Source organism: Takifugu flavidus, chromosome 21 (genome assembly GCF_003711565.1).
Source record: "Takifugu flavidus isolate HTHZ2018 chromosome 21, ASM371156v2, whole genome shotgun sequence".
Classification (NCBI taxonomy): Eukaryota; Metazoa; Chordata; class Actinopteri; order Tetraodontiformes; family Tetraodontidae; genus Takifugu; species Takifugu flavidus.
In genome coordinates this window covers 1,911,903-1,931,713 of record NC_079540.1, presented here as the reverse complement: position 1 = coordinate 1,931,713, position 19,811 = coordinate 1,911,903, and the positions used below count along the sequence as shown (strand labels likewise).

General features: G+C 44.0%; 3 protein-coding genes across 5 annotated transcripts; all 3 read left to right on the top strand.

The window, feature by feature from the left end:
- Positions 1-12: 12 nt before the first annotated feature.
- On the top strand, positions 13-15,264 carry LOC130518108 (ankyrin repeat and IBR domain-containing protein 1-like). The gene is given in 21 exon segments (XM_057020458.1): positions 13-230; positions 3,628-3,945; positions 5,659-5,830; positions 5,943-6,074; positions 6,442-6,633; positions 7,238-7,355; positions 7,450-7,526; positions 7,529-7,672; positions 8,173-8,406; positions 8,521-8,681; positions 8,827-8,915; positions 9,080-9,210; positions 9,338-9,472; positions 9,575-9,661; positions 9,756-9,822; positions 9,936-10,081; positions 10,368-10,546; positions 10,630-10,681; positions 10,782-10,835; positions 11,167-11,275; positions 11,388-15,264. Coding segments are annotated over 20 exon segments (3,939 nt in total). The 5' UTR covers positions 13-230; positions 3,628-3,757; the 3' UTR covers positions 12,860-15,264.
- Positions 15,265-15,452: 188 nt separating this feature from the next.
- Positions 15,453-17,628, top strand: snrpd1 (small nuclear ribonucleoprotein D1 polypeptide). 2 transcript variants are annotated; one of them, XM_057020099.1, is made up of 4 exons: positions 15,453-15,613; positions 16,202-16,278; positions 16,741-16,932; positions 17,387-17,628. In XM_057020099.1, the coding sequence occupies exons 1-4, from the start codon at positions 15,600-15,602 to the stop codon at positions 17,461-17,463; spliced, it is 360 nt and encodes a 119-aa protein (XP_056876079.1). In that variant the 5' UTR covers positions 15,453-15,599; the 3' UTR covers positions 17,464-17,628. The 2 variants fall into 2 exon arrangements, with proteins under 2 accessions (XP_056876079.1, XP_056876080.1); XM_057020100.1 differs by having other exon boundaries at positions 16,741-16,997; positions 17,067-17,443.
- Positions 17,629-18,085: 457 nt separating this feature from the next.
- On the top strand, positions 18,086-19,807 carry ggcta (gamma-glutamylcyclotransferase a). 2 transcript variants are annotated; one of them, XM_057020097.1, is made up of 5 exons: positions 18,086-18,250; positions 18,536-18,660; positions 18,918-19,063; positions 19,141-19,273; positions 19,346-19,807. In XM_057020097.1, the coding sequence occupies exons 2-5, from the start codon at positions 18,550-18,552 to the stop codon at positions 19,466-19,468; spliced, it is 513 nt and encodes a 170-aa protein (XP_056876077.1). In that variant the 5' UTR covers positions 18,086-18,250; positions 18,536-18,549; the 3' UTR covers positions 19,469-19,807. The 2 variants fall into 2 exon arrangements, with proteins under 2 accessions (XP_056876077.1, XP_056876076.1); XM_057020096.1 differs by lacking the exon at positions 18,086-18,250 and having other exon boundaries at positions 18,405-18,660.
- The last annotated feature ends 4 nt before the right edge of the window (positions 19,808-19,811 follow it).

The following is a 19,811-nucleotide window of genomic DNA, read 5'->3' as shown; positions in this document are numbered from 1 at the left end:
TGGTACTGAGCATGCGCAGTCCGTCTTTGGCAGCCACAACATGAAGCGATACAGTTGAGGCTTCTCCTACGCTCCCAGCAGCAACATCTTTATCGTCTCCTGCCGGGCGCTGCTGGTAGGGAGAATGGTTCATTTGGACCGCGGCGAGAGATGCGAATGACAGCGATACGATGACCCTCCATTTACGAAGGTTCCCCAATGTGTTGCAAGAGACCAAGTGAACAGAACGCGTAAGTCCAAACGCGATTCCATGTTTTTCTGTTAGTGGGGAGGTAGTTGAAGCTAACAAAACGCGCTGATGTAAACCTAAAAGAGTGTCGGCAGGCTAGCTTCGGCGAAGGTAGGCAACTAAGGGTGTTAACGTTCTCCCGGGCAGCCGCGGCAACACGGTCACATCAGAGGTAAAAGAGCACGTCCGAAAGCGAAGCCGCACACCTACTGAGATTTCCCTTTCGAGTTGGGTTGTGTATTCATTCTGTCAGTGTGCTAAACAAAGGAGCTTTAACCAGGGGGGCCGCATGGAGAGAAATGTGTAGAAAGAAGTCGACCGCTGTTTGTTTGGTGCTCCATTTCATGCTGACACATTTTAAGAGCTCTGACCTGGATATTTGTCTAATCTGCTGTCAACTAGCTCGTTTTGCACTAGTAACTAACTTCTGTCTGTCTGGTCGCATGAAGTTTTGTGTTTTCTGACAACCTGACTTCTCTGTTTACACACCAATGTGATCCACCCAAACCATGACTGAAGGGTTTTTCTTGATGTCTATCAGCCAGTGGCAATTCTGTAAAGTAATCAGCCACAGCGCTTTGGCTATTTTCACAGTTGTAAATCATCTACAGTTCTGTAAGGGTTTCTTTCTTTTTAGAATGTGATCCGTGCTGCACATGTGGCAGGTCACAGGACCATTAAAAGGCTTTCTGTCATGTGCAGAAGTGGTGAAACCAAAAAAAAAGGAACCTTTAATCTTTGTGATGAACGTTGTTTAAAATGGTGCAGAGTGCCTGGATTTATTTTAAGGTACATTTGAGTTCACCTCTCCAGACCCCAGTAAAATTGCTTCTCTAAGGTCGAGAGTTGGGGTATTTCATGTGTGCAGCGTTGACCGTGGTGCCGTGCCGATGCTGTAGTGGCCCGTTAAAGTGTTGGGTTGCAGCCACCTTGTTTTTACACGTATCGCCATTTTAAAGAAGAAAATAAAAAGCAGTTTATTGAGAAAAGGGTTGATGGAAACCCCGCGACCGGTGGGAAAAGCGTAAGAGCAACGATAATGCATCTTTCTGCTGATAGTGTTTCAATTGGTGCCGTCTCTTATCTCATCTCGGCTTTGCCAAGATTCTGCCAGTTTTCCGTTTGTCAACCCTCTTTGGCAATCATTTGGTCTGGGGTATAATGGGTCTACTGGAAAAGGTCAAATATTAGCATGCTGAAGGGTCCCCATCACCATTTATCGCTTTGGAATTACAATCACATCATTCGGCAAATAGATTCTCATGCATTTCATGCTTGGGGGAACCAGACGGTGTAATCGGACAAGAATTGTTACCTGACATTCTGTTCCTGTAGATGTAAATGTAATGTGAACGTTTACACTAAAAGGCTAAGCAAGGAAATCACATGATACGGCCTGAATTCCTGTCACCAAGACTCATCAGACAACATTCATCTCACTCTTGTGAGTCAGTATTGCCACATCTCCAAAAATGGGGAATACCAGCGCTAGAGGCATGTAATGGTAACCAGTGGTATGAATCTACATCAATACCAGGTTGAATTTATGGATAATATAATGGGACAAGTGGACAAATGTATGGTTGGAAAAGGGAAAAACCTGTATCACCTTTGCCCGTCCTGAATATTGAATTGTAGCTGTTAAAAAAAAACCTTCAAAAACAGTGTATATCTTTGCAAACTGGATTGTATCCTGTGCGCCTTGTGTTGCAGAGGCACACAGAATTACAAATAGCAAGACTTGCAATTCATGGAATTCCAAAGTTTGTCTGCGTCCAAACTTGCTGTCCTTATTTAGTATGAGAAACAGTGAGTTGCTGTGCTACTCAGAAGTGAAGTGAACTGGAAATAAGCCAGTGTGCATAAAACAGAGTACCAAGCAGACGCACTGACCTATTAACTATAGAAACAACCCTTCGCCGCCACCCCTTCAGATATACTTAAACCACACAGTCCCACTATATGAATAGCCACAGGAGGAGATGGTGGAAAAAAGAGAAGCTGTTGGCTTGTATTTGCCTGTGGTGGCAGCTTCTGTGCTCCTGGAGGTGTCTGTCTGTGTGCGTTTTCCATGACTATGTCCCTCTCTGCCCCCACGTAGAAATGGGAGGCAGCCAGCCATGCTATTCAAATGTTGCTGGGCCTGGCCAGCCAGTGGCCAACTGTAGCCAGGCTAAAAGAAGCTCTTTGTGAGGGGCCAGACAGATGGCTGCAGAATGAAGACTGTAATGACACCCTCAAGTCCCCAACACACACATGCAGCTGCACAAAGGCTTATTACAGCATGTAATGGTGTGTGTTTATGTCAATGTGTGCTTAGAAAGGTGACAGATGGGGCATGTGAAGTAGGCAAACTCAAATGATGATTCAGGTGCAACGTTTCACAGGTTTGTGCTTTAATTCCACTCATCGGTTCCTTTTTCTTAAAGTAATTACACCGCTACTTGTCGACATTTACAAGGGAGATTAAGAACTGAGGCTTAAATTAGGACATTGTTTTAGTGCTGTTTTCTGGTAGGTTAGCCTCGGCTGTGAGGAAGCCCTGCAGGTTAAGGTCCATTGGCACTAAAAAGCGTAGTCGTTGAAGCGCCTCCTGCAGAAATCAAACAACGATATGATGATTAAGGATTTGAGACATAGTTTACACAAAGAATTATTCAGAGTTTGCTGTAAAACAGGTCTCCATCCAGACGGCCGGGTAGCAAAAGTGATCTCCGACCATCCATAGACTGTAGTACACATTCCAGGCCAGTAGTTGGCGGCACTGAACACGTGGGTGCGCATCTAAAGAAGTGATCACAACAGTGAACATTTCCAAAACAGCGACTATACTGGCAAGCACCAACGTTTTCCAGTGGGCCGAAGAGGGCCTTTGTTAATTGTCCAGCCCTCAGCCATCTGTATCCAGAATCTGCTGCCTCCATCAGCGGCCCTTCCACAGAGACGTACCCTCAAACATCGCCCGTAGCAGTCAGGAAGCTCTGGTAAAGTGTTTCATTGCTATGTGATTTAACATCCGCTCAATCTGGAGTATCTCTTGCGGCAGACAATCAAACTATGGATTGTAAACAGCATAAAATATTCAAATTCCTCATAAGTCACTCCCAGTGGCCGGCTGTGGTAATATTGACCATGCTTTTATCAACTGGCTCACAGATTGATTGATTGAACATCAATACCCTCATCTGTCTTGTTTAGAATCATCTCTTTTTGCTTTTTCCCCTTTTCTACTGCTCTGATTGATTGAACTGCTCTTTTACTCCACCCCTTCCCCCCCTCCGCACTTCTTCACATTCCTAAAAATGCTCCAATTAGGTGTCATTATTTTTTTTCTTGAAACTTTTCTAATGCACCAATTTCCTTCCTCTAACATGAAGTTCTCCTTTTATAATTTACAGGTACGCAAAGGTTGGACCATGTTGCTGTAGGTCGTGACCTGTAGTGAACAGGCGAGGAGGAGAAGGGGGGGGGGGCACGGACTTGACGGGTTGAAGGGCCACCGCTGCTGCCTTTATCAAGCTCGAAGCCATGGGCAACACAGCCACTAAATTCCGTAAGGCCCTGGTGGGGGGCGACGAGGGCCTGGCCTGGCAGTTGTATGAAGGAAATCCACAGTTCAGGGAAGGCCTGGACCCAAATGCATCATACGGCGAGCAGTACCAGCACAACACGGCGCTACACTACATCTGCCGCCACGCGATGACACGTCTGCTCAGGTAGACAACACTCTTCTCCAAGTTTGGCTTTTCCGTAAGACGATTGTGAACAAAGGCTCCTTTCAGTCTTTTTTTGGTACGTTGTTTACCGTTGTCAGCTGTACGCCATCTGTAACCTGCGAGCATTTCCTTCCTCCGTTCCGTTTTAACAGTGTAGGAAAGCTCCGGAGTCTTAACATCATGTGAGCGACAGAACAAAGATCAAAGTGCGAGTGTGTAATTTACCCCCCGCAGGGATAATCAGGTGGCTGGCCGTGACCACGACAGCTGACTCGGTGACTCATTAGCTTTACGACCTCCGACTCAACATTTTCTGTTATTTGCCTGATTTTTTTTCCCCTCAGTATTACAGCGACTCAGAGAAGTGTATTTAAAAAAGAGTCGGCCCTTTAGCTGTGCCTGTTCATGTTTTTTGGAGGAAGGGGTGGCGTTGTCTTCACCTGCCTAATGAGTCAGGATGAGTGAACATAACAGTCAATAATGGTTTTCTATTTATGTCTTTCCCCACGAAGGCTGGACAGCCCTGCTGCTCCTGATACTTATCAGAAGAAATGCTTCTTTGTTCCAGCAGCTCAGTTGGACACAAGCAGTTGGAGAGTCCTTACATTCTTGAAATACTTGCAGAAGGCAGTCTGTTTTCTGCCTCTTCCCAATGTGCATCTTAATGTGAAATCAGAAATGGGTCTGTTTGTGCAGCGTCGTCACAGGTCAGGAAGTGCAGTCCTTCCTTTACGGAAATCACAAAGCCAATTAGGGAAATATGTAAATAGCTGTGAACAATTGATTTCCTGTTTAAATAGGACTAGACATTTCCAAACAACATCCTGTTCTGTTGTGGATTGTCTTCCGGCTACAGGACATTTTGTTTCATTTGGGTCGAACTCCTCAAACTAGCTTATTTTACTCATCCTTCCTTGAAGGTTGCTGGCTTTGTGAATCATCAGGATTGGTTCAGCTGCTTTTGGAACTGTACAGCTGCACTAAGCATGTGGCGTGCATTAGCCTTTTACTCCTTATACGCTGATATTAAACCAATACATCCTGAACACGGGGCTGTGTTGTGGGGGTGGCAGTGAGGGTTGTGGTAAAGGGGAATAATTAGCGATTATTGCTGTGCCAGGGAATTGACTGTGCACTATCATTAGTAGGAGGCTGCAGGGGGCTTGTGCTGTCAAGGAGGTCAAAAGCAGAAGAGCAGGACAACACTGGAAGAATAGGTTAAAGAATGGACAATAGGCATTCAGGCGTCAGCGTTGTCTGCTGCTGCTGTTGCCATGTCCAAAGCAGAAAAGGAGGGGGTTTCATATTCCAAAATATCAGCAAATCAGTGCAACTGCAAGGTTACATCCTGGTCTTGGTGATGATTTTATTCTACAAAGATAAATGTAACCTTCAAAAAACACATGATGCGACATTTTTACAACACCGTAACACATTACTGGTGTTTAGAACCTCCAGACTTCAGGGGTTCTTAATAATATGTTACGGTGTTGTAAAAATACCTGAGGTGTCGCCATATTTATGTGTTGGTTTTTGGCGAAACTGTCGCCCAGAAGAATGAGCTCAGCGTGGCAAGGCAAATGGGTCGAACAGTAGCCCCAATCAGAGGCAGTTAAGAATTAAGCTTCTTTGTTAATGCGATTTCCTCCTTAAACTCTGAGCTCCTTACGTTGTTATTCTGTTAACCTCTTCTTTATTATCTGCATCACACAGGTCTTTCCTGTTCAGTAAAGAGGGGAATCCCAACAAGCGTAATGTGCACAACGAAACGTGCCTCCACGTGCTGTGCCAAGGACCGCAGATACTGCTGTTGTCAGAAGGAGCGCTGTCACCGCGACTGGCCCGACCCCAGAGGGACGAGCAGCGTCGTGCAGAGTGTCTGCAGGTACCGGCGCACGGAGAAAGAACCTCCATGCCCAAAGCTGGTGTATTCCTCTCAGAAGCAACGTTCTTGGTAAGGCTGACATTGGTGTATATTGGTGTTTGTCTATTACCAGATGATCCTGAGCTGGACGGGTGCCAGACTGGAGGGAGGCCAGTATGAGAAGGCCAATGTCAACGCCACCGACAATCACAACAGCACCTGCATGCACTATGCTGCTGCCGCGGGCATGAAGATATGTGTGGAGGTGAGAGAAAGCGCGTGGAGCCGTGTCCTCCGCTATCGGGATGAGCTGTTTCTGGAGACTTATCAGTTGGATCGGCCAACCGTGTTTCTTCCAGCAAAACCTGCCTGACAATATCAGACCAGTTCTTGCATCAACAGTGCCTGTTTTGTGTTTGATGACTGTTACATCTAAGCGGCCCGTCCTCCTTTGCTTGTGAAGCCTTTTACTGTGTTTGCATTTGCAAGAAAAATCGACTTTCTGAATCGAAGGGAAATGAAACAAAATGTTGCTTCCTGGGTTTTTTTGTCTACAACTTAGCATGTGGGGCCCGTTTCAGGTTTTCCCCTCACATTCCTTGAGTTCATTTATTCCCCGCCTTCCCATCTAGCTGCTGATTCAGAGCGAAGCAGACCTTTTCGTTGAGGATGAGGAAAAGCTGACGCCGTGTGACCATGCCGAACGCCATCACCACACTGAGCTGGCCCTGAGCCTGGAGTCACAGATGGTTTTTTCCTCCTCATCCTGTCGGCAGTCAAACGCAGACACACACAGTGAAAGCACCCTGCTGCAATACAAGGAGGTGAGACCACAGTTACAAAATTGGGGGTTTCCTGCTGACCCATTTAAGCTGCATTATTTGCTTGTTGTTGTCCTTCAAGGGATCTTCATCTCGGTATTTCGAGGATGTTCAACGTTTAACTCTTTATTTCTTTTGTGTAATGGCAGTTATTATTGACTGGCGGTGTTGTGATGCCATACAGTAGTTGTTCCAAATGAACTGTTTACACCAGGTCACGCCTGTTTACACTGCAATGGATGACTGGTTTTGGTCCTTCCAGTTACATCAGAAACAAGAAAATCCTGGTGTGGTTTTTGGTTAAACAACTGATAAAGCAGGCTAATTGACATTAGCATGAAAAAATAGATAGGAATAAATAGGTCGATGGTAGAGTTTTGTCTGGATTCCCTTTGCATTTAGAGTTATTTAGAGTTAATACTACTACACAGCAGTGTTGATATTTATGAGGAATGAAATGTTAAACAGAGTAATCTTTCTAGATGGATCTGGCTGATTACAGTGGCTCCACGTATGAGTCACCATTCTTAAATTATCTGATTGATAACCAGTTGCATATTTTATGATTGCTCCTTATCACTCTAACATTAACCTCGCTCTGTCTCAGCCTTACGAGGGGCTCAAGCTTCAGGACCTGCGCAGGCTAAAGGACATGCTGATTGTAGAGACGGCAGACATGCTGCAAGCGCCCCTCTTCACTGCTGAGGCCCTGCTCCGAGCACATGGTGGGTGTAGGCCTGCTCAGAGAATCTGCTATTCACACCATTATTTTAACTGTCGTAGTAAAGTCTCTTAAACTGTGTCTCTTTTTTTTCTTAGATTGGGACAGGGAAAAGCTCCTGGAAGCCTGGATGTTGGATGCAGATGGCTGCTGCCAGCGTTCAGGCGTGGCGATGCCCCCCCCCCGCCGCCCTGCGGGTACAACGCTTGGGACACGCTGCCTTCGCCTCGCACCCCCAAGACGCCGCGGTCACCTCTGACTCTCACACTCACTTCTCCAACCGACAGCTGCCTCACACCTGGGGAGGAAGGCCTGTCCATGGTGAGGAGCTGGGGATGCATTCCCCTCTCTGAGCTTTTGTTCTTCCTACAGCCTACGGCTGTATTTATTAGATATTACAGTTGAAATGTCCTCTGTTTATCTGAAAATTAAATCTTTCAGACATGCTGCGGCCCTGCCTCACAACATCATATCCTTTAGCTGCTTTTGCACGGACTGTTTGTCTTTTCATATAAAAAGACACGTCTGGTTGCAAGTTCAACAGATCACCATTTGATTTATCTCTTTATTTCTGGATTAATTCCTTATTTGAGGATGACAGTTGAGTTAAAAGTCCAGCTTGCTTGCATTGATTATGCCTCTTGTCAAACAACAGACAGTAATGTGGGTGATACACATTTGCCTGCAAAGCGCTAATCAATTTTAGTATCAACTCAAGATCATAGGAAGATATCTACAATCTTTAAATGTCAAAGCTGAATCAATGTTTCATTAGATTTGGATTATTGTGACTATTCTGTCATTTGTTTTTCTGCCTCCAGTGTGGAATCTGTCTCTGCTCTATCTCGGTGTTTGAAGATCCAGTGGACATGTCCTGTGGACACGAGTTCTGCAGAGCATGCTGGGAGGGGTTCCTCAACGTCAAGATTCAGGAAGGTGATGCTCATAATATCTTCTGCCCAGCCTACGAGTGCTATCAGTTGGTGCCAGTGCACGTGATTGAGAGCGTGGTTTCCAGAGAGATGGACCAACGCTATTTGCAATTTGACATCAAGGTAAAAAGCTCATGCTGCTGTCGGTGGTTTTAGCTAAAAGAACTCCATATTTATTTTTTAATTTGTGCAGTTTTAATTGTTGTGTTTGCCTCTTTGTATTTCCTCTTTTTTCAGGCTTTTGTAGAGAACAATCCTGCCATTCGATGGTGTCCCGCAGCACGATGTGAGCGGGCGGTGCGACTAACCCGACCAGGCCCTGGTGACAGTGACCCCCAGAGTTTCCCCCTGCTGCCGTCCCCAGCCGTCGATTGTGGCAAAGGTCACCTCTTCTGCTGGTACAGCTGATGATTTGTTGTTATTGTATTTAATAGCTAATTAATTATGCCTCCTGCTGGATGATGTAAAACATTTTATTGCCTCTGTCACTGGCACGAGGGTCTAAGTTCATCTTATTTTCTTTATAATTGTTCCCCCTCCCAGGGAGTGCCTTGGTGAAGCCCATGAACCTTGTGACTGTCAGACGTGGAGAAACTGGCTCCAGAAAGTCAAAGAGATGAAACCTGAGGAGTGTATGTCTGATGTTGTCCTGATTTATTTCCATTTAGTTTTAGTTGCGGCTCAGTAAATTAGATTAAAAGCATTTCTTTAAGATATTAAAGACTGTAACCATGCGCTGGGGCAGTTAAGTGTGTAATTATGTTATGAGATGGTTATCTTGCATGTTTTCCCACAGTGGCAGGTGTTGGCGAGGCCTATGAAGATGCAGCTAACTGCCTCTGGCTGCTGACCAACTCCAAACCATGTGCCAACTGCAAGTCACCCATTCAGAAGAATGAGGGCTGCAACCATATGCAGTGTGCCAAGGTACCAACAGTCCAGTAGTTTCTCTTAGCTACATGTTTTATTTATGTACCAGTAGTTATTTTTTGAAAATCTGTTCCTGGGCCTAATTCATTATTCATTGATATGAATCTGCTCTGTCTCGGTGCAGTGCAAGTATGACTTCTGCTGGATCTGCCTGGAAGAGTGGAAGAAGCATAGCTCCTCAACAGGTGGCTATTACCGCTGTACTCGCTATGAAGTCATCCAGCAGCTAGAAGAGCAATCCAAGGAGATGACCGAAGAGGTATCATCACAATTACCCTAACCACACTGGGGAAAAACAAACATTGTCATTACTTTAACGTGGACTTGTTTTTTTCATACATACACTGTAATGTAATTATAGGCAGAAAAGAAGCACAAAAGTTTTCAGGAGCTGGACCGTTTCATGCACTATTATACTCGCTTCAAGAACCATGAACACAGTTATGAGGTATTCCGTCCATATTTCACAGCTGGATTCTAGAAAAGCATTTTCAGTTGCATATCAAAACCAGATATCTGATCATCATGTGTTGATGAACTAGCTGGAGCAGAAACTGCTAAAAACAGCCAAGGAGAAGATGGAACAGCTGAGCAGAGCCTTCATTTGCCGTAGGTCTCTCACATACAGTACGGAGCTTAGCACTGGTCTGCACAGTCCTGTTAATAACAGTACGGTCATTTTGGCTCTGCTAACTTTGCGGCTTGACTCTTGTTTGGTCCAGGTGAAGCTACTCCTCCGGACACGCGGTTTATTGAGGATGGTGTTTGTGAGCTGCTGAAGACGCGACGTATCCTCAAGTGCTCTTACCCCTATGGCTTCTTCTTGCAGCAAGGCAGCACTCAGAAAGAGATATTTGAGCTAATGCAGGTAATCCAGTGCATATCAATGGCATTTATCAATCTGCTGCAGGACCAAGAGCTTACAAGCCCTCCCAGTGACATCTAGAGACTTCAGCATTAAATAGCTCACACAGATCTAAAGCTAAAGCCAAAAGTACAAAGAACAGAGCCAAAACATGCAAAAAATATTGCACGGGTCCATTTTGTTTTCACAGACTAAAATGGTCTTAACTGTTTAGGGATTTAGTAGTAAATACAATAATTTCAGGTCATTTTCAGTTTCCATTCACAGTCCTCTTTTTCCCCTCCCACAGACCGACCTAGAGATGGTCGTGGAGGACCTGGCGCAGAAGGTCAACCGGCCGTACTTGAGAACACCGTGCCACAAGATAATCAGCGCCGCTCGCCTGGTGCAACAGAAGAGACAGGAATTCCTAGCATCAGTGGCCCGTGGCGTCGCTCCCAACGACTCTCCAGAACCTCCACGCAGAAAGTACGAACACATCACTTTGATGTGAACTTCAACATCAGATATTTTGCTGCAAGGTCTTTTTTTCATTGTGACCTTTGCTTTAGTTATCCTGGTGGATCATGGGACTGGGAATACCTGGGATTTGCCTCTCCTGAGGTAAGAATCGATTAGAAGTAATAACCCTTAAAACCCAATAATAATAATTTCCCTCGTTGTGACCTCATATCTAATCCATGTCTCTGGCTTGTGTCCTAAGATGGGAAGTCGCCATTCTGTACTGGGCGCAGGAGAAAGAGACAGGCAGTCACAGGTAATAGGCTGCAGTTGCTTCAGAAGCTTAAATCTCAAGATGGTTAAACTCATTCAGGGATTGTGGAGCTGGATTCCAGCATATTCCAGTAAATCTAGCGGACAAGTGAAGTTGTACTAAAGACAGAAGGGAAGGTTTCCACTCCACTAAGCACTTCATTGGTAGCTTCCAGAGCTTTGTTTGGTGCTAACCTGCTTCGTCTAACATTACACCAAAGAAATTCAGGCTTTGTGAAGCAGACAAAAGGTTTCGTGTTGTTAAAGGATAGCAACCGCACCTGTAAAGCAGCTTTAATGAGCTGTTCTCAGTAACCAAACTTGTTTTGATGCAGGAGTACCGTCGCAGGCACCGGCCACGCCGCAGAGGAGACATGCTGAGTCTGCACAGCCTTAGAAGCAGCAGCAACACCCCAGAGACCAGCAGGCGGAGTGACAACACAGGTGTGGACAATGTTGAAAACTGCCAGACAAAAGAAAACGGTTTGCACTGGAGTATCAGATTTTAGGTGGAGAATTGCCTTCATTATCCTGAACATGTGGGCTTTTATTCCAGAAGCTCCGGAGAGAGGAGAAGGCCGCAGGCGAGCACTAGGTTCACTGGATGAAGATGATCCAAATATCCTCCTGGCCATTCAGCTGTCGCTTCAGGAGTCACGCCGAGACCAGGGTCTGGACGACTGCCTGGTTAGAGGGCTGGAGGGGAGAGTGGAGCTGGAGCGTGGAGTGGACCGAGGACATGAGAGATCGGGTCACCTGGGACACCTGGGTGACGTTCCGTTGCATTCGCTCGCCACAGACATTCCTGCAGGAGCCAGAGGCGCCTCTTTCACAACCTCTCTCTCTGATCCTCCTCGACCCCCTAACAGAACAGACTCCAATTACCAGTCCCCTCGCTCCACTTCACTCCCACCGCCACCTCCCACTCTCAGCGCAGAGCTGCTGGAGCTTGGGGACAGCCTTATGAAATTAGGGAACATAACCACTACTAATGACCTGGATTCACATGCACAAGTGCAGCGCTGCTCCCACCACGTGCACAGCACACCAGCTGGCCCTTATAATATCGAACCTGCTTACAGCAACTGCAGCCATAGACCAGAAGAGAATGCACAGAGCAGTCCTTACGCGCTCGATCACCTCGCCATCACCGATCCTTGCTTTTCCAGCAAAGAGCAAGGTTACCGTCATGCCACTGGTTACATGGTCGAGGCGGACCGCAATCAAAATCTAGCCCAACCAAGTTCGTATATGCAGGAGCATGCAGCTGTGTGTGACAGGACTGCTAAACCAGACAGCTCTTACAGCCACTTACAGGAACACAGTAGCTCTAACCCTCAGGGGCGTCCTGCTGCCTACGGTCTCAAACGGCCATCCCAACCAGACCTACAGCCTCCTGCCCAGTTGTGCCTCCTGTCTCCAGAGCTCGAGCCGGAGCATCTGCTTTCACCTGTGATCCCGCGGGGGGGTCCTTTCTCCCCCAATGACCCTCAGAGTTTGGAATCCTTGGACCCCGCAGCTAGCGCCCAGCTGTTGGACAACATCATGGCCTGGTTTAACAACAACATCAACCCCCAAAACAACCCTCAGAGCCTTGCCCTGATCCCTTCACCGCCCACAACAGAAAGCGACTCGTCCCCCGACACACACACTGAAGGTGAGTCCAAGAGCCAGGCCTCCAGGGAGGTGACCCCTGTCCCAATCTGGCAGCCCCTGGAGGGTGAGCCAGAAGCAGACACGGGGTCTTCAAGTCCCTGTCCAGGTGCTCTGAGTGTGGAGGGTCCAAAGACTTCAAGGCCCAGCAGTCTGGACCTGGAAAACAAAAAGGCCGTGGAAGAGGGTGGAGAAGGAAGATGTGTTGCTGAACTGTCGCTGGACGAAGCGTACACACACACACATTCACACCCCCATTGCGGAAACAGTCCTGCGCACACTGCCACCGCCACAGAACGAGATTTAGCATTCAACCCTCAGCTGGAGGGGGAGCGGTCCCCTGAAGAGTGGGAGGAACAAGTACACCTGGTCTGACAGGGACTGTAGGTGAAGGGGGGGGCAAGAGAGTATTAGAAGAAAAAGAACTGAGGCGCGAGGAGCAATGCTTTGATGAAAGATGAAGCTGGAGAAGTGTTAACTGTGTGTGTATATTGCATCTAAAGAGGACAAACGGCAGGTTCTTGTCCAGTGTGTTACATGATGTCATACACATTTTAAGTGCTTTCGTCTGATCTGCAAACAGACACAACTATCTTAACTCAACCGAATGAGTGTCAAAATCAAGTACATTGTTAGGAAAGCTACTGATATCATAAAATGCTGCACATTTCATTTATTTATTTCATTTGTCTTCCCTCTCTTGTACTTGTCTTCTCAGTTCATCATGAATGTTTTGGTGCTGATGACACTAAAATCTAGATTTGTCCAAACCCAGTAAACACAATCCATTTTTAGCACCGACAGAAAGACGGACATGGGGATATCTGTAACTTTGTTTAGCGTACTGTACAATCAGAGGGCCTAATTTAACATTTTTTATTGATCTTAACGGATGCTGTGCCTGCTTTTTTTTTAAAGCCCAACACTACTGATATTTCCCCCCTTTATCAGGCTGTAAAGAAGGAAGACACCTTCTCTGAGTCAGTCCCAGCTATGAGACGATGAGAAACATGGGGGCTTGTTGCCGAGTGACCTGCTCCCTTCCTGGTTTTCATTTGTTGCTTATTCTCTTCCTCAGGGATGAGCTTTTGTTCATTTGATCTGCACCGGCTCAGTTAGAATGTGCAAAAACCTCCAGACTCGCAGAACACCGAACGGTTCATATGAACGATTGGGCTTTTTCCATCACTGAAATTCAATCACATTGATGGAATCACAGTAAAACCTGCTGGCTCCCTTTTTATCAGGTATACTCAAGACTTGTTTTAACATTTATTTAACAGAAGGCTTATGATATACTAATAATTGATGGGAACAATGACAACAACAACAAAGATGCACAAATGTGCAGACCTCTGCCAAACAGGTTTTTTTCAGCAGGTAATAATAAAGCAGGTTGCTTGAAGGTCAAAGTGGAATCTTGAACATCACTGTAATGTAAGGAGCACTTCCTGGACCCGCTATCAACGTTTCCTGAAAATTTCATTACAATCCAGTCAGAACTTTCTGAGTTATTCTGGTAACAGACAGAAAAACAAAACGCTGGCAGTCACATGACCTTGGTCATGATTGCTGCTGTCGTCATTGTTGTTCAAAACATCGAGGCCATAATTGTCGGGTCTTTGTGCCTTTTTATTTTGCTCACGTTTGTATTTATTGTTTTGTATTTATTAAGCCTTTCATAAATGTATTATTTATTTAGTGAGCAGATGATTATTCATAATTTACTGACAGCATTTAATCAATATTTGGAAGGTTTTAGTTATTCTACTCTTAGGCAAGATATTCTGATATTCTGATGATCTGGTTTTAAGATTTTTTTTATTTTTTTTTACATACTAACAATGTCTGCTAATGGATGATGCAACAAACATGGTTGAAAAATCATGAAAAGATTAAATACTCTCCCAACATTTTAAAGATTATCGGTCAAAGTTAAGGGACAACACCACTTTACCTTGTTCTACATGCACATTATTATTATTATTATTTTTACTTCCTGTCCCCAGACGTCATGCCCATTTTATTTTACTCTTCGTCTAAGTTACTGACATTTGTACTTTTCTCTGAATGTTTTTGTGGTTTTGTCCTTCAACATTGGCCAACTGTAATGTTTACATAATATTAAAACACTGCCTGGTTTATGACATGCGTGTTGTTGCTGGGAGGCCTTTGTGAGAATAATCATTGATAATAATAGAATAATCACTTCAGAGCTTCATAACAGGCCAAACGCAAACCTATTCTATTGAAGGGGAATGTCATAGAATCGACTCCCCTAGCTTTCCGAAAGCAGCCAATAATTCACAATGTGATGTGCAATCAATTATTCATTTCTCAGATTTCTAAATTTAATACAAGAGACGTGGACCATTCTCAAGCTTATGTTTAGTGCCCTGAAATGAACCTTTTTGGTCTCCGGATGGAACTTTGAACATCCCGGAGAAATTTGTTGCTTCTTGAATACCATGTTCAGTATATCTGCGCCCAGTTATTCACACATTTGTCCTTCAAGAACTAAGTCTGGTGTTTTAAATCAATATTTTTACTTTATTTCTAGATTTAAATATTGTCCATTGCCAGTGTGTACTCCATCGATCAGATTTATATTTCAACAGCCCCTCAACAGTTGGAGCATTTTAAGAAATGTAATTGCACTCTCGTAAAGAATACTTGATACATTCCTGGTTGGGCCATATCAGGATTGATGTGTGGCCAAATCTGTAAGTGGCGTCTCAGTGCAACGTTTCCCCTAAATAAAAAGACCTGCAAGTGTGCAACTTTGACATTTTCCTGAAAGGTTTGATTTTAAGATTTATGTCAGTATTAATGCCTGAATGATGCAACGACTATTATGTGCAGGCATGATAGTTACTGATGTTATAAACAAGAGTATATTACATTGCGTTGTTATTGGTAACCCTCAAAAGGGAAACGCTACTGCTGTTCGCCTCCTCGCCGTAGATGGCGCTGTTAGTAAAAGCGCTCACTAGAGATGGTGACGTATAATCAGTGCGACAGAAACTATTCTCATACAACAGCGGCCTACGGTTTTGTTTGGGCGCTGTAATTTTTCTCTTTGGTGGAAGATTTGTCCATAAAATCTCTCGCCATCATGAAACTAGTAAGGTGAGTAGAAGCCAACATGACCAATTAATTGAATCGTTCAATTCGCGATGGTTAAAAACCATGCCATTCTGTTGGATGGACATAGATGTAAAACGCCGAGAGGACGTTGAGGCGGGAAGAGGCCAAATGAATGAATAGAGTCAATAGTTTATGATCATTTTTACGCCAGATATCGTAAATAACTAAATATACATACCGTTTGCAGTTTAGATTTTTTCTTTATTGAATAGTATTGCAGGTTTTCCCATACGCATTTGAGTGTAGAAACACAAGAAACCAGATATGTTGCTTTTTTAACCTTTACAAAGTTATTCTTGGTGACCATTAGCGATTTAATAAAACATTTTACTTGTTTATTTCTCAGTCCCCGGTCACGACAAACATTAAGCAATATTAGTAGTTGTTGTTTTGGTGTTATAGCTGAGTCGCTAGCTTACCTTAGCTAAGCGATTAAGCTAGCTGCCTGATGATGGATCGATCATTAAAAACACAAAACAATGTTAAACAGAATTCTTTGCAAAGTGAGGATAAAGGTGAAAAGCTTCACACTATTTCGTTATTTATTATTATTTATTTTTTTATACACAGGTTTTTGATGAAACTCAGCCATGAGACGGTGACTATTGAGCTGAAGAATGGCACACAGGTCCATGGCACAATCACAGGTAAGGTTGCATCGACTAATAAAGTCAATATTAAACTTTTGCATATTAAAATGAAAAGTTTCCTTATTTATATGTATTTACCCACTCTTTAGAAGATTCTTTTATACAGGGAACAAGTAAATAGTGTTTCTTTTCTGCTCAAATGTGATGATTTTTGTGTTCTTAGATTTATCAGTTGGTTGCAAACACAGCTAGATGTGAAGTTTCCACTACATTGTGCAACATTGATGCATCCTGCAGCGTTGATGCACTTAATTAGCTTATTTATGGGGAAAGGGAACTCCACTCTACTGGTGTCTATTTTTTAAATCAAGTTAACTTTGAGTCATTCATCTATAATTAATTGAATTGACCAGATCTTGATGCGACCTTGCTGACAATGGTTATATATCATAGGGACTCAGACATTTTTACATTTTCTAGAATAAATGAGACACATTTCATTTACCTCTTGTCATGCAGGTGTCGATGTAAGCATGAATACCCACCTGAAGGCTGTGAAGATGACCCCGAAAAACAGGGAGCCGACACAGCTGGAATCCCTGAGCATCCGGGGCAACAATATTCGCTACTTTATCCTGCCTGACAGTCTGCCTTTGGACACATTGCTCGTGGACATCGAGCCAAAGGTCAAGTCCAAAAAGAGGGAAGCGGGTAAGAATTCTCTAAGCATTGAGGAATGACAAAATGACTGGTCAAAGTGTTCATATTTTAAATGTGTTGGTCAATATGGTTGGCCCTATTATGTAAAATGTTGGAATTGTAACAAGACAAAAGTACCTTGTTAGATGTTCAGCCAAACAGATGATTATAATGCAACATTGTGTTCACCGTGAATGGCTTGCTCTGGTATTTATAGGTCCTTTTCTTTTCATGGATGGGATGTGTAGTACCAAAAAACACTGGCATTTTAGTTGTGCTTAAAGCAGATGGACTGGCTAGGTGGAATACCCTAAAAAGCATCTGGTCCTTCCTTTCACTGATTTATGTCTGATTTGGTTGGCTTGGTTCATGCTGCCAACTAAGTTGGTTAATATTGTGACACTTTTAATTGAATGTTTATAATTGTTATATAATTGTTATAATTCAATCACCTGTCTGTTGACAGTGGCTGGCCGTGGGCGTGGCAGAGGCAGAGGTCGTGGCAGAGGAAGGGGTCGAGGCCGGGGAGGCCCGCGGAGATAATCGATGGGCTTCACTTGTGCTGTCTCGCCTCCCATTGTTTGTACATTTTTTTTTGTTCTGTTTTTTTGACATTAAAGTCCTTTGACTGTGCTCTTGCAGCATTGCTTACTTTTTTTTTTTTAATGATGGTTCAAAATCTTTATATTAAAAATGTGGAGAAAAAGGTTTTTTGTGGAACTTATTTCAAGTAACAGACATTTGAATTAAATGCTTTAAATGTGAATAATCTACATACAGACCTTGGAAACACGTAAATAAATGGTCATGTTTTGGTATTTTACCATCAATGCGCATTTAAGTCTGTTGCACAAGCAAAGAAAATAGATGCGGAGAATCATGTTGCTACCGACCCAGAAATGATTACTTTTTGTTTTTCATGTACAGTATTTCAAACAAAGGTTTGGCTCCCGATACCAAAGCAGAAACCAGGGGAAGAATCGTTTCATTTTTGGAGTTGATATGATGTAAATGGTTATATGGCGTTTACTCCAAACGTGCGCTGGAGTGTGGCGGTTGTTTTGGTGCGATTCCGCTTCTGTCCACTGGGGGCGCACGCGCGATTCTTTGTCGTAGAAGAAGAAAAGCGAGCAGGTGGAGTTAAAAACGAGAATTTATGATAATTTGACAATTAATAATAATTTGAAATACACGCGTCTCTTGTCCCCGCCTGCACTGTTTACATTCAAAATAGCTTTGATTTGTTTTTCCACAAAGTCGAGGACGAACAAGCGGGAGCATCGGTACATCCCTCCCTCCTGCGCTCGTTTTTCGGTTTCTGTTTTAATTGGTAAGTTAAATATCGCGTCAGCTACAAATGTTGCGAGATACTTTCAAACGACGCTTCCGTAAAAGTTGGGGAAAAAAAGCACCTTCTCTACTTATTTAATGCTCGTTCTCCAGTTTTGTATGAGCAAAGGAAAAAAGGTGATTCAAAAACCCTTCTAGTGTCGCGAGATGTGACGGAAGTCGGACTTCAAAGGGGCGCACGCGCATCCCCGTGGTTCATTGACATGTCGCTTGGCTGTTTCCGCGTGCTCAGAAGCGGCCGTTTAAAGATCAGCTGTTCCCGCAGAGTGACGGAGCAACATGTCCGACCGCGGCCGCTTCATGTACTTCGCTTTTGGGAGCAACCTGTTAAAGGAAAGGCTGGAATTGGCCAACCCGTCGGCATCATTTGTCACTACCGGACGCCTAAAGGTGATTTTTAAACATTTTATTTTAATGTCTTCTGGTTCAGACTGGTTGTTGCATATGTAGTTATTCCTTAACTTTTTGTGCCACTCTTAAACTTTTCTATTACTCTCCAATGCGATTGTTATGAATGATGTGAACGTGATGTCACAACCTAAAGCATATTGAGATGTATCAAAGGGATGGTTTGGTCTTTTTTCCCCTCAGTCTGGTTCGTTCCAGTACTTTGTGTTTTCATTTAGCCTTTGTGCGCGTTTGTGCAGGACTATGAGCTGAAATTTGGCCTATGGGCCGAACATGCAGAACACATGTGGCACGGTGGAGTTGCCACCATTGAGTTCCACCCTGGGGCAGAAGTTTGGGGGGTCATTTGGACTTTGAGCAACGAAAACCTCACCAGCCTGGACAAGTGAGACAGAGAAGCAGACAGAAGATGTTAACATTTTCCTTTAAACTAACACTGAATGATTATTTTTGTGGTTTCAGCCAGGAAGGTGTGGACCGGGGACTATATTCTCCACTGGAGGTGTCAGTGGAAACCGATAAAGGAATTATAGTCTGCAGGACTTATCAGATCAACAATTTCCACGCTTGTCTCCCTTCTCCCGATTACAAAATGGTGCGTAAATGCTGCTTTTCAAACAAGACACCAAAGTCAATGTGAGTGTGCCTAAAAGCATCTTTAATTTAGGTGGTGTGTATGGGAGCAGAGCAGAATGGACTCCCCACAGAGTACTTAAGGAAGCTGAAGGCGATCCAGACCAACAACTACAGCGGGCCATCCATCCTAGATCAGCTAAAAACAAAGCCATGATTTTGGTTTATTTTACCAGCAAAGTATTTTTTTTGTCAGAAACCTCTGAAACCATTGGAAAAAAGTTGTTAAACACAACTGCACAATCACCTTGCCTGTTACTAATCATATTTTATTCCAGATAATGTTTTAATAGGAAAGATGGGGTTAGCGCCATCGTGTGGCCACATTATGGTACTACAGGCACTTAATGACTAGATTAATACACATTTGTTCGGGGGTCTGATTAAATGACGTTTTTCCGCATGTTATTTATAATTTTCACATTTTCCAAATTTAAGGCAGGAAACACACCTGTTACTTTCAACAAATATCAAATAAATCCTTGAAGAAAAGAAACGCT